This window comes from Corvus kubaryi, unplaced genomic scaffold (genome assembly GCF_017639235.1).
Source record: "Corvus kubaryi isolate FWS band 111438036 unplaced genomic scaffold, C.kubaryi_AGA036_p1.0 37357, whole genome shotgun sequence".
Classification (NCBI taxonomy): domain Eukaryota; kingdom Metazoa; phylum Chordata; class Aves; order Passeriformes; family Corvidae; genus Corvus; species Corvus kubaryi.
In genome coordinates, this window is record NW_024581117.1 from 3,136,195 (window position 1) to 3,149,593 (window position 13,399).

At 40.3% G+C, this 13,399-nt stretch overlaps 1 protein-coding gene across 3 annotated transcripts in view; it reads left to right on the forward strand.

Annotated features, from left to right (window-relative positions):
• PTCH1 (patched 1) overlaps positions 1–13,399 on the forward strand; it is a 74,075-nt gene that overhangs the window by 48,523 nt on the left and 12,153 nt on the right. For all 3 annotated transcript variants that reach the window (XR_006016903.1, XM_042033214.1, XM_042033215.1), the window contains exons 14-19: positions 467–866; positions 1,341–1,650; positions 6,952–7,094; positions 9,040–9,223; positions 10,644–10,924; positions 12,443–12,580. Coding sequence is in view for 2 of the 3 variants with exons in the window: in XM_042033214.1 (XP_041889148.1) it covers positions 467–866; positions 1,341–1,650; positions 6,952–7,094; positions 9,040–9,223; positions 10,644–10,924; positions 12,443–12,580 (1,456 nt within the window). In the remaining variant the exon portion in view is untranslated. The remainder of the gene's footprint in view (positions 1–466; positions 867–1,340; positions 1,651–6,951; positions 7,095–9,039; positions 9,224–10,643; positions 10,925–12,442; positions 12,581–13,399) is intronic.

A 13,399-nucleotide genomic window follows, 5' to 3' on the forward strand; every position in this document is an offset into this window, starting at 1 on the left:
CCCAAATATTATTTAACAGTTACTTCAGTTGTTCTAAATAGAAGAACTAAGTATGTCATGTGTTTGCCTCTTCATCTAAGTATCTTAATTCTCAGCGTACATACAGAGATGCAAACTGACAGATTTACTGTGCATTCAGACTCTGCACAACTACCTGATGAGCATGTGTAATTAATGGGGTGATGTGTGTCCATGTCAATGTCTTCAGACAGATGCTGTTTCCTTCTTCCTGGAGGACAAGAAATATTCTCAAGAAATATTCTCAGGGCCCTACACTATGAACCGTGTCTGAGAAATGTTTCTTAAAGGCACAGAATGAAATTAACATCTAAGCGTTACATGTAATTAGCGTAAACCGTCTAATAGAAGTAGAAGCAATCTCAGATTAAAGCATGTTACCCTATCTAGCCTGATTAAAATAAGGATCTGTCCAAATGCGATCAGATGTTTTTCTCTTCTCTTACAGTCCATGTGTCACTAGAGTGATTCAGGTTGAGCCTCAAGCGTATGTGGAAAATGAGAGTACTTGCTATAGTCCTCCACCCCCATACAGCAGCCACAGTTTTGCACATGAAACTCAGATTACAATGCAATCCACAGTGCAGCTGCGCACAGAATATGATCCTCACACACAGGTGTACTACACCACAGCAGAGCCTCGCTCAGAAATATCTGTGCAGCCAGTGACAGTGACACAAGACAACTTGAGCTGCCAGAGCCCAGAAAGCACAAGCTCGACGAGGGATTTACTTTCCCAATTCTCAGACTCCAGTATACACTGCCTTGAGCAACCCTGTACGAAGTGGACACTCTCATCTTTTGCAGAAAAGCATTATGCTCCGTTCCTCCTAAAACCAAGAGCCAAGGTAATCAGGGAACTGTTTACCTGTTTTTCAAAATTAGACTTCTGCCTTGCCCAGTAAGAAAATTATCCCGGCAGTGGTATTAAATATAAGGCATAAATACAACTCTTGTGGAATAACAGTTTTTAATAATTTCACAGCTGATTTCTTATTTTGAAAGTTTTATCTTACAAGTGCTGTAGATACATACTTCAAATGTATGTTACAAGTGAGGGTTCTGGTGACTTTTAGTAATATAAAGTAACTTTTAAACTTTATTACGATATAAATTTCTCATCCCTGAAGCAGAGCCCCTTCAAGGAAGAACAAGTGAGCTTAATCTTGTAGTATGTACATGGTTGAAAAAAAGCAAGAAAAATAAAAAGCTTGAAAGTACTGATGGATGTTAATTTTGAATTTGGCTTTGTAGTATGACATTATGAATGGTAAGTTCCTTTAAAAACCTAAAATCAAATATGTTTCTGTTTTCTATTGCAGATTGTGGTTATTTTTCTTTTTCTGGGTTTACTTGGGCTCAGCCTCTATGGAACTACCCGGGTGAGAGATGGACTAGATCTCACAGACATTGTACCACGGGAAACACGGGAATATGACTTCATTGCTGCACAGTTCAAATACTTTTCATTCTACAACATGTATATTGTGACACAGAAAGCAGACTATCCAAATGTCCAGCACTTACTTTATGAACTTCACAGAAGTTTCAGCAATGTGACATATGTTTTGTTGGAAGAGGACAGGCAGCTCCCCAAAATGTGGTTGCACTACTTTCGAGACTGGCTGCAAGGTAAGAGAGCATTACACAAACTTTTCTTAATTTGGGAGAAAGAACAGTTGTTCACCCTGGTGTTGCTGCCTTGTTCAAATACAGTCACGCAGTTAAAGACTGTGAGCAGTGGGGAGAATGCCTGTGTGCTGCTTCAAACCCACGTGTGGACTCACTGTCACTTAAATTCTTTGTGTTTAAGTTTACTCCCCAGTAAGACGGTTTTGAAGCTTTAAGTGATTATATCCATGCCATTCATGTCTAAGCAGCTGATGAGGCTTTATGCATTATGGCCAAATATGGCTCCCTGTCTTGGTTAAATAAATATTTGCTGAGTGTTTTCAGAGCAGTAAATGAAAAATCCCAGTCGGTGATGTATTCTGACACAGACTTAACTTTCAGGTCTTGAGTGGTCTTGCTGGGACTGCTGGCATGAAGAAAATTCAGTGTGGCTTATGTGTTTTATTGGATTGGGAACTTATTGCATATTCTAGGTTTCCAATCAACTACCCTCACCCTTTCTGTGGTGCTGCTTTTCTGTGCTGAAGTGTAACAGGGTGGGGAAAGATGAAGAGAAGGCATGGCCTTTCAGGTATTATGATGATAATTATATTGAAGTCAAGTAATTAAAGATGTTGAAGATACTATAATTGCATGCGTTGAGACAAATAACTGGTTAATATTTAAAATAAGGAGTACTGTTACATCTTAGCAAATACAACAGCAAACATACCTTGCCCAGGATTACTTTGGTCCTACCTGTGTCTTTCTATTGGGAAAATTTCTAGGAAGCTTTTGCCAAAAGAAAAATAAATGGTGCTGACCTAGTGAGACTGTAAATTTTAAACTTAATTGTGTACAGATGCTCACTGCAGCCAATGATTCTCAGAGATCATGTAGGTAAATTTTATTCCTTCTGAAAATATGTTGAACAATATTAGGAAAGCAGATGCATGTAAGTGACAAATCTACACAAAATGAGCAAGTTTCCCATGTGTTTAATGCATTGCTAAATAATGCAAAGCAGTATTTAGCTATTAGCTTTGTGGGTTTTTAATGGTTTTTAAATACATTGGATCCATTCATTGCAGTCTACTCACTAGAAGTTTTATTTAAAATATTTTGCTCACATAAGCACATTGAACTGTAAGTGAAGGCATTACTGGCAGGAAGAAAATTCAGCATAGCTTAGATGTTTGCTGGATTGGAACCTTACTATACTTTCTAGACTTCTAAGCAATCGTCTTTCTACATGCTTTTCTAAATTTTCTTAAACCTCTTCTGTTTACTTTGTTTCTTTTGTGGTTATTTTTTGCTGCTGTTCCAAAACAGTAGGAAGAAATGTGTCTGGTGTCCCCCCTTCCACTTTTTCCCCCTCCCCCATGAGGGAGATGGAAATCTGAGATTGTGTTCAGGAAGCTTTATTAGTGCTCAACTTCAGCACGGTCTGCCAATGATAAAGTCAGGAGGAGGTGCCCTTGGATCTGCTCCCTTGCAGGCTACTCAAAGTGAACTGCTGGAGGCTAGCCCACTTGGTGTTACTCCCAGGAGTACTTGCATTCCCAGTGCCCCTCTGTAAGGCGCATCACATACCTTCTCAAACCTCTTCCACTTGGGGTGCCTTCCTGTGCTCTCTGTAATCCTTTGTGTTCCTCTTGTGCTAAGGACTGTTGGTGTGGCCAAGGGCCTGCATGTCTCCTTCTCATGCTGTATGTCTGTGCTCGTGTGTGTTCTTTCCAGACATGCTCTTCTCATTGGGGTGTTCCTTTTTTGTACTTAGTTCATTCAGCATATAGTTACTTTTCCCCTCCAGTCCATGCCTGCCTATCCTTATTTGTCCTCTGCTTTTCTTCCACTAGAGGAGCTGTGTGTATTCCTGGTACCCAGGGTATACTGACAGGCTGCATGGAGCCTGTTACAGTAGATGTTATGTTAAAATGTTACAGTAGAATGGTCAGGGAGACTCCAGGAAGCAGTAGTGACTTGCTGTGGTCCATGTGACATGTGTGATGGAAGGCACATTGATTGACCTCTTGATCACACACAGCTTTAGAATTAATCATTATGATTATTAATTAGTATTTAGGTCTGTATATTTACCTCTTCTCCCCACCTTTCCTGAGAGGATCACAGTTACTACAGCCCTGTAAAGTTGCAGGGCTGTCTTCACAGAGTGTGATACTGCATTCAAAGGGCTGTAAAGGAGGATATTGAGATGTATCAATAGAAAGAAGTTATGTTTTCAAGTGGTACAGGGCATTGATGTTACGGGGGGAGCTAGACTGTTGTACTAAAAGCTGCCACACTTGTCCTAGTTGGGGAATTATTTAAAGGTCCAGACTAATAGGCAGAATAGCACCTGAATGTTACCAACTGTGGCTGGTGCCAAAGGAGTCAAGGGAAGGGAAGATGAAGATAGAATTTACAAACAAGGTACAGGCTTAGGCTGGATTCAGGGAGAATCCTCTGTGAGGTGAAACAGTTCTACTGGCATAGTTTTATGTGCTGGAAGGACTGGATAATTGAAGTAGGAACAGCTTTGAACTGCATGGCTAATTCCTGCCGACTTGACTGTGAATCCAGTGCCAGAGGTTAATGGCTCAAGGTGGCCTTCTGACACATACACATTTGTCCAGCAGGACGGATGCGACAACATGTGAACAAAACCATTTTTTATCAAGAAGGCATCTTTGGCTTAGCTGTATGCTCTTCCACATCTAATAGCAGTGGAGTGTGTCTTCTGCCTCACGCACTTCTCTTTCCAGAGATCCCTTGTACTTCGTTTTCTAGTATCATACTATGTTACCATATTTTCTCTTACTGAAAATGCAACAGAAAAAAAGTTAACACTAATCACTCACTTCAGCTGTAAATGTTTTTGTTAGTGACCGAATGTAAATGAGGTAGCTTGGATTCCTTGATACTTCTAATTAGGCTTGTTTTTTTAAAGAGAAATCTTATCTGGTGTTTCATGGTGGCAGCTGCTCACATGAGTCAGTAGGAATTCCTTCCTCACCCCCACTGCCACATTCTGCATAATTTTGGATGTTGTCACTTTCTTATGAAGCACTAAGCAAAAGTGACTGCTGATGTGAAAAAATCCCATCTATAAGATTTTTTAAATTCTCTTAATTTCTATATTTTTTTCTGCAAAAAGATGTCAGCAAGATACTTTCATCTTTCTGCCCAGAAACGTATCATTAATCCAATTTATAACAGATTAAATGTCTTTTAAAATAATTTTTATGAACATGTTTGCTTTGAAAGCAGCAAACTCTACTGCCAATTTCAAAGTGTAATGGCAAATTTTAATTATTGAAAGTTTGAAATTCTTCAGAAATTAAGTACAACTGACAGTGGTTTCTTGATATTCTTCCTGAAACGTTTCAGTTTCAGCAAAGTGAGTAATAAAATGATCCAGAATGGAAAGTGGTTAAGCTGGCTGAAGAATAAAGATGTGAAAGGGAGCACGGTTTGAAGGATGACCAAACTTGTGAAAACGGGGGAGCAGGGGGAGATGTAAGAGAGCTGATTTCAGCTACTGTAGTAATGTTTAAAAGTACGTACCCTTTTTTGCAGCCTCAGACTGGTAATGTCATATGCCAATGGATTTATTTGTTATTGTGTCTGTGGAGCCCTGTGACAGGGGTGGGATGTTTACTTGAAAGCTCTGACGTGCTGTCTATCACAGCAGATTGTGTGCTCCTCCTGCAGAAAGGGGACACTTTTACTGGAAGTTGCACTATTCTTAGGTCCTCTCCTTTTCCATGTGCTTTTCTGACCGCCTCCTCTTAAACTTCCCAAAGTCATTGTGTTTCTTGTCACTGATATGATAGCCCAAGTACTCTCACCTGGCCACTTCGTGTGAAACTGACATTGAGCTGGACTTAGCACAGAAGGGATGGATTGGTATTTTTGTATACTCTAACCAGTGTTTCCCATCTCTGTGATGCCAGCAAACAGTGCTTTTTTTAAAGGGAACCTCAAAGTCCTTTGGTGATGCCAGAAAACCTGATGGCAAATCGTCCTCCTCCTGAGCTAGTGCTAGAGGACTGAATGCAGAGATCTAGCAGGCTTCTTTCATCATTTGGTTCTCAGCCTGTTAGCTTCACATGATTTGACATGGTTTAGCAAGACAACATGGGAGGCAGTTTTCTAAGGAAGAGGGGACAGGTTGGTAAATGGGAAAGGGTACTGGAGGTAGTGTCAGCCAGGTGCATTTTCTCTTCCAGTGCCCTTATCTCAGTAGAGCTGTAGCTAACCTACCCAGCCTGCAGCAATAGTTTTCATTACAGTTCCTCAGGCCATCTGTGAGGTGGTTTGATGATTTCCTCCACCGCCACTCCCCTGGCCGTTTTCTTCCCTTCCCCGGACATGTGGTTTGTCACCTGCTTGCACAGAGCCTCCTTGTACTGGGCTGTGGCTTCCTGTACTAAATCTGATCCAAATTTCTGCTGTGAGGTATTCCCTCCCCCTTGAAGGGTGGCAAGGAGGAAAATAACAGTTGAGAGTGAATAGGTGTTGGCTGTGATCTTTACATGTGCTGGCAGCAGATCCCATGACTTGTATTAGCTGCACAAGTTGAACAGATGGAACAAATTGACAAAATCGTGTTCACTCACGCTGTGCTTGAGGAGCAGCTGAGTTGCTGTTTGAAGTTGAAGGTTTGAGTGTGTTTTTCTCCCCCCTTGTAGTGGAATTTCTGGTTATAGGGTAGAAGCTATTGCCCCAGTGCTCTGCAGTAGTCCAAAACAGTAATGAGAGCGGTGTGTGTCCTCCTCTGTGGCTCAGTGTGCTCCGCCAGGGTTTTGGTGAGGCAGAGGCGAGTAAGCAGAATGTTTCCCTTCTAGGCAACTGACTAAATGCCTCCTCTGGTTGTAAGGTGGTGAAGCTGGATGAGGGCTGAGCTCAGCCCTTTTCTGTTTTAGGCAAGATTAACTCTTTCCCATACACTTCTCTAAGTGGAACGCTTAGAGAAGATCTTCAATTTCCCTTGAGGGGAAGCCATTTATGCCAGTGCACAATGCATCTGCACCTTGCTAGCTCAACTTTGCTCCTCTGCACAACCTGGGAAGACTCCTGGGGCTTCTCTCTTGCATTTCTTTGGTTCCCCTGTCTTTCTTTGGGCGAAATACGGGACATGCAACTGGTACTTCCTATACACTGAAGGAGCCCCAAATTTAGGAGGCACCAGGTTGATAATTTTCATCCTCATTTAGCTATGAAAAAGCATAATTATTCTTTCTGCTTCTCCAATTTGTATGTAAGAGTGATTATTCACCTGCTTGTTCTGTCTTCCCCTTGCCTCCCTTAACTTTCCAGGCCTTCAGGATGCATTTGACAGTGACTGGGAGACTGGGAAGATCACTTACAACAACTATAAAAATGGTTCTGATGATGCTGTTTTGGCTTACAAACTCTTGGTACAAACAGGCAACCCTGCAAAGCCCATTGACATCAGCCAGGTAGTGTATCAGAGTCCATGCTGGTTTACACAAAAATACACAAGTCATCAGGAGTGGGGGGAGGTGCAAAGGCTACAAAAGTCATAGTTTCTTTTTTCCAACTCAAGGAGCTGAATGTCTGAATTACGTGTTTCTTGTGTGGCCTCGCTGACTTAGCTGAAGTCACTTGTTAGCTGCAGTATGGCTTACGTTGCAAAATGTTCAAATCAACCTGGGGAATGCTAGTCCTTAATTGGTACTGGTTGGTGTGCATTTTGTGCTCCCGTGCCAGACACGCTCAGTTTCCATGGAAATTGTTGTGAAAAATGCTTGTCTGCATCCATAGGTACATGGAGCTCAGTCCGATGCCAGACATTTGCAATAATTTGGTTTGTTCCTACTGATTTGTGCAAAGCAGAACATTTAAAAGAAGTTATTAATGAATCATAGAGGAAGTAGACTGAAATGCTTACATGCAGAATCATATTCTTGTACCACCATCACTAAACACATCTAAACTGCTGTAGAACTACAAATGGCAGTTGTTAGAGGTGACTAAATAAAGTACGCCTGAGGTTACCACAGCATATGATTGCATTTGCTGTAGCCATTTCTAGGTGGAAATACATTGGGAATGACTCCTTACCCTAAGATTAGATTTCAAACCCTGAAGAAGAAATTCTGCAATAATGTACCTTCTCCTCTCTGAGAGTCATCATTGACTCACGGTGCTTTCAGCCAGAAAAACAGTGTTTCTAATGAGCTTCTTGGCAGTTCTGCTTATCGTCTTTCTTTTTTCTTTCTGGCATTAAAGGTGACAGATTTACAGAGCAAATCGTTCAAAGTTACTGTAGTGTGTGAAACACACTGCTGTATAGCAACATGCAACATGCTGTTAGGTCTGAATGAAGCTTCAGCAATGAATTAGGCAAAGAAAGGGAGTTGAAGAGAAAACCTTCAGTGACATTTTGTTTAGGAGAGTGTACCAGGTACGCTGTGGAACAAATGCAATTGGACTGCAGCTGCTGATATAATTTCCTGTGCCTGGGAGGGAGAAAAGTGTGGTGCACCCACAGGGGTTGAGCGCTGTACTGTGCAGTTCCAGAGACAGCTTGAAGACATACAGTTGTTGCATATCCTGTGGACTAATTGAATCCAGATCCTTGGAATCCAATTTTTTTTTTTTTAACTGCTGTCACTGTTGTTTTTCATTTCATTAAAAAGACCTGGAACTGGAGCTGAGCCAGAATTTTAAATAAACAAAACAAAAAAACCCAGTAATATTTTTCACCCATGGAGTCCTCTGTCAGAGCTCTAGCTGTGCAGGATTTGGCTAACAGAACCCTGGAAGTGTACCACTGCTGTTTACCCCACAGATGCATTTGCCCACAGTGACCCAAATAACACAGGGCTCTCGTCTGCTTTTTTGACGCTGGACATTTTCTGAATACATAGGTCATAGGAGGCAAGTGTTAGCAAAATTTATACAGATGTTGTTTTATTTTTATAGCTCTCCTCCATTTACTGGGTGGCATTTCCTTCAGTGTTAACAACAGAGGTTAACTGCACACAGACATGTACAGGGACTCTTGCCAGGTTTTCTTTCCGTGTCTTTAAATATGTTGCTCCAACTTGGTTGTTTTTTCATTCTTGGCTGCAGTCTTTCAGAATTTGTATTTAATTGGTTCAGTCTCTTCTGGAACCATCTGCTGATTTAGTGGTTATTGTAAATATTATATGAGTACTAATTTAAAAATAACCACTGTCAGTGCATTTTCTTAGATGTTGGTTTTGTTGTCAAACAATAGTTTTCTGCTAAGTCCCTTCAAGTGAAGATTCATATTCTCTTGCTTTTACCCTCCTATATTTGTGTTGCATCTCCAGGCCATTTGTTGAAAGCATTATGGCAAGAGCCCTGAAAGCAAAACTCATTCTGAAAGGCTTCTAATTTTTTTCCATTTTGCAGTTGACTAAGCAGCGTCTGGTGGATGCCGATGGAATCATTAGCCCAAATGCTTTCTACATCTACCTGACAGCCTGGGTTAGCAACGACCCTGTGGCCTACGCTGCCTCGCAAGCTAACATCCGCCCGCACCGCCCGGAGTGGGTCCATGACAAAGCAGACTACATGCCAGAAACAAGGCTGAGAAGTAAGTAGCATTTCATCTTAATGTCCTACAGTTTACACGAGTGCCCCCACTCCTTCCTTCAAGCACCAGTAACTCTACTTGGCTGATGCTACACAGGGCTCAGAAGCATAAGCAGGAGAATACATTGTGTTATGCTGTAGCCATAGGAGATCCAAGCACCACTGCAATTGTGACACCACTGCAGGGTTTTATCATGTTGAAGAAAGAGTTATAGAACAGTTAAAAGCTCTAAAATTCTATAGTAAGCGTTTACCTTACTAGTGTTACTTGATAGTTCTGCCTGTGTGAGAAAATTGGGGATTTCACAAAATTCCTGCCCAAGTTATTCTGAAATTTCATTATTGAAACTCTGTCATGGTTGTCCTCAATTCTTAATACCTAAGAAATTTTTACCAAGGTAACTCATAACACCAAGCTACTGCACTGATACGGTACAAGAGCTACTTAACTAGGGGAGAAGTCCCACTTCAGGCCATTCACTGTTTTCCTGGCACCAATACCACTGGGCATTGCTTTGCTTCAGCTTGCAATTTATTGGGAGGATTGCTAGTTGGACACCAGCAGCGAACGGGAGAGAGTGTATAGGGGACAACTGGTGCAGTTGGAAATATGGTTGGATAGCCATGCTTCAGTGTATCTGAGCCCTAGAGCTTTGTTGCAGTCAGCCAAGTTTTGTCTTAATGAAAATTTATAGTTGAGATTATAATAGGGCAAATCATGTTAAGCAAGTCAACTGAATGAAGCTGCAGGGTCTGGAACACACAATGGCAGTAACCAAAAGCTTGTTGCAGAAGCCTTTTTTTTTCCTCTAGTGATAGAGCAGACCTTGCATTAGATTAAAAAAGTAGTATGGAGAGTGTTGGTTTGTCAAATAATTAAAGGATAAAAGTTATGTATTTCCTCAGTAAGCCATTACTTTTATATTATGGGGGTTTTTTTTCTCCACTAATTTCCATCAGTAACAGAATATGGATTTCTGAATCTGAATTTCCAAATATTTGATGGAAATCTTTAAAAAGCAACCAACCTTACCAAGCCTAATTTTTCTCCAGTTTTGTGTCAGTTGACCCCAGTTAATCTCAGGGAAATGAGCTTTGATTTTGAAGAAACTGCACTGCATAAAAGAGGAGCATTTGGATAAAATTTTGAAATTATGTGATTGTCTATTTTTTGCTGCAGTTAGGGATTTTTGACCAAGTATTCAGTAAAAAGTACCGCATGATAAAATAATCTCACGTACTGTTCCCAGTTTCTATTTACTGGAGAGTTTTTAAACTACCACTCATTCCAAACAAGTAAAACTTAAATTCACCACCCTTTATGCATTTTGCTGTGGAGAATAAAATGTTTTGCTAACCCTGGTCTCTGTGTATTATCTTATTCCCAAACACGCATTTTAACACTGCTATCATTTTCCTAGTTCCAGCAGCTGAGCCCATAGAATATGCTCAGTTTCCTTTCTACCTCAACGGATTGCGTGAAACTTCTGACTTTGTGGAGGCTATCGAGAAAGTGAGAGCTATCTGTAATAACTACACCAGCCTGGGGATCTCCAGCTACCCAAATGGTTACCCATTTCTGTTCTGGGAGCAGTACATTGGACTTCGTCACTGGCTCCTCTTATCCATTAGCGTGGTTTTAGCTTGCACGTTTCTGGTGTGTGCCCTCTTCCTCCTAAACCCCTGGACAGCTGGGATCATTGTAAGTTTATTATAAGGGTCTTTGTTGAAGTCAAATTCCTTTCAGCATAGCTCTTGCTGTAGTCGGGAAGGTTTTGTTTATGTCTGGGCCTCTGGTGGAGTATGTATATTGCATCATTCATTATATATTTATTCAACTTGAGGGGGTAGGGTTCATGCTAAAGGTACAAACCTTAATAACCTTAATCTTCTGGCCACCTTTTTTGCAGGTTTAAAGGTTTCTTAGAAAGGTACATAAACTTTTACCCTTGCTCAAATGCATGCTAACATAAGAAATAAAGACACAGAAGAAAATTAAGAGCTTTATTAAAGTAATTTCTAATTCTATATACCTTCTCCTCTTTTGTCACATATAGTTATTTTTCAAGGCAGTTGCTTATGACTAGCTTGCCCATAAATTTTCATAGCAATTTCTGAATGCAATCTGTCTGGAAAAAACTGAAATGCTTATGTTGTACGGTATGCACTGTGGAAAGACTGTAACTGAGCTGTCGAGAAGAAAGAGCATAAAATTGTAAAATGCAGAGAATACTCCTCCATGGTTTCTGCAAGGCACCATAAGCCTCTCAGTAAACATTCAAGTTAAATTGAATGATGATGGTCCTATGTTTAAATTCCATAAACTATCGTATGGTTTATAAAATGCCAGAATAGAAAAGCATAAAACAGTTACTAGTTTTTGTAATGTACATTTATATGACAGGTATGTTAAAAGGTAAATGTTTAGTCTAGAATATTTTTCATAGCACTTAATCAAGCAATTTATGTTATTATGCTTGATTCATTAGCTTATAAAATCATTTATTCTAGTGCACACTTTTTTTCCTTTGGAAAAGGCGTTTATTTTCAGAGTCCACCATTGCTTTTATAAGTGTGCCTTTTTTTTTTTTCCTGCTTGGCTTTAGCTACTTTTAAAGTTGATTCCCCAGATTTCCTCCCCTCCCTTTTCCTCAGTTTTTTTTTTACAAGGTAGATGAAAGAAAAAGAAAAGCTTCCTCTTATATTTAACTGTTCACTTTGTCCATGTCAATCCCCCCAAATATCTTAAAAGCTCAGAGTCCCTCTGTAACCTGAGACTCATCAGCTGATTATGGCATTCACTTTCTTCTGGGCTTTAGACATCCTCGCTTGTATTTGCAGTTCTACCAAAGAGAGTTCAAATACAGATAGTTGAAAGATGCTTTTTCTGGAAGGATTGTCTGAAAGGCAGGTGAAAAAGAAAAATGTACCTGTTGGGAGTATCCATGATAAGGAGGAATAAATGGTTTTTCAGCTCACTGATGGATTGTAACCAGTACAAAGCTGGTGCTTCTGTTAACTGGTTCCCAGGATGTAATTTAGACTGGCTATTCAGCATTCGTTGCCATTGAGAAAAATGAAACAAGTAAAAGCAGCTTGTCCTTGTGAATATAGGATGGCTTTGAGGAATATGTCTTACGGAACCATGTTATTTTGAAATATCTTTCTCTTCATTGTCTGGAGTATAAGAAGTTACTAACAGATGTTTGAAATCATCTAGGTGGTGGTGCTGGCTCTGATGACTGTGGAGCTGTTTGGCATGATGGGTCTAATTGGAATAAAACTGAGTGCAGTGCCTGTGGTTATCCTGATTGCTTCTGTTGGCATTGGTGTGGAATTCACCGTTCATGTTGCTTTGGTACGTAAAAATTAAGAAACATTTAAAAAACATTTTAAAATAAAATGGTGACTATGTTCAGATCACAAATCCTTACCATCTCTTACCAGTGACGTGATTCTCAGGAGGAAAATGGTCACAGTTTTGTCTAACTTTCTGTTTGTCTCAATGGAACAGAGTGGATCCTGATGAGTTCCTAACTATTGAGTCAGTCTCCCAGGAGACAAGAGAGGACACATTAGCTGTGATACCTGTTTGTCTGATTGATGCAAGTATGTAGAGAAAACAGAGATCTTAAATCACCTTGCTTCAGTCCAGACTCTCATGATCCTTGTCTGAAGCCTCATTGTTGTTGCTTCAGTGTTACACAGCTTTTTGTTCCTTCTTGCATGTAGATTCTCTACCTTGCAAAAGAGAATTCTTCAGAGGAGATTTTCAAAATCAGATATTGTGTCATTTGGTACTTCTGGACTTTTCAAATGGGAACATGTTTGAATTAGCATTCCATTTGTAAAATCTGCACCTTCTTTTCAGAAGCCATTGGCTAATAATAGTGGGCACAAACATGCTGTCTGGAGGAAAACATTTTTCTACTGTTTTTCTAGTGGTTTAGATGATGTACAGAGTTAGGGTATATAAAATATCCCTAAATGAAAAGAACCATTTTGAGAAAAACCACAGTGGAAGTAGGGTAAGGTTAAAGTGGAGCAATTGGGGTCCTTCAAGTGATGACATCTTTTTTTCCCCTGCTGCTACAGATAGTTAGATTTTTGGAAGTAATTGAGTTTGCTAGGACATGGAATAGTTTGGGAAGTGTTAGAAACTAATGGTGTAGAAGAG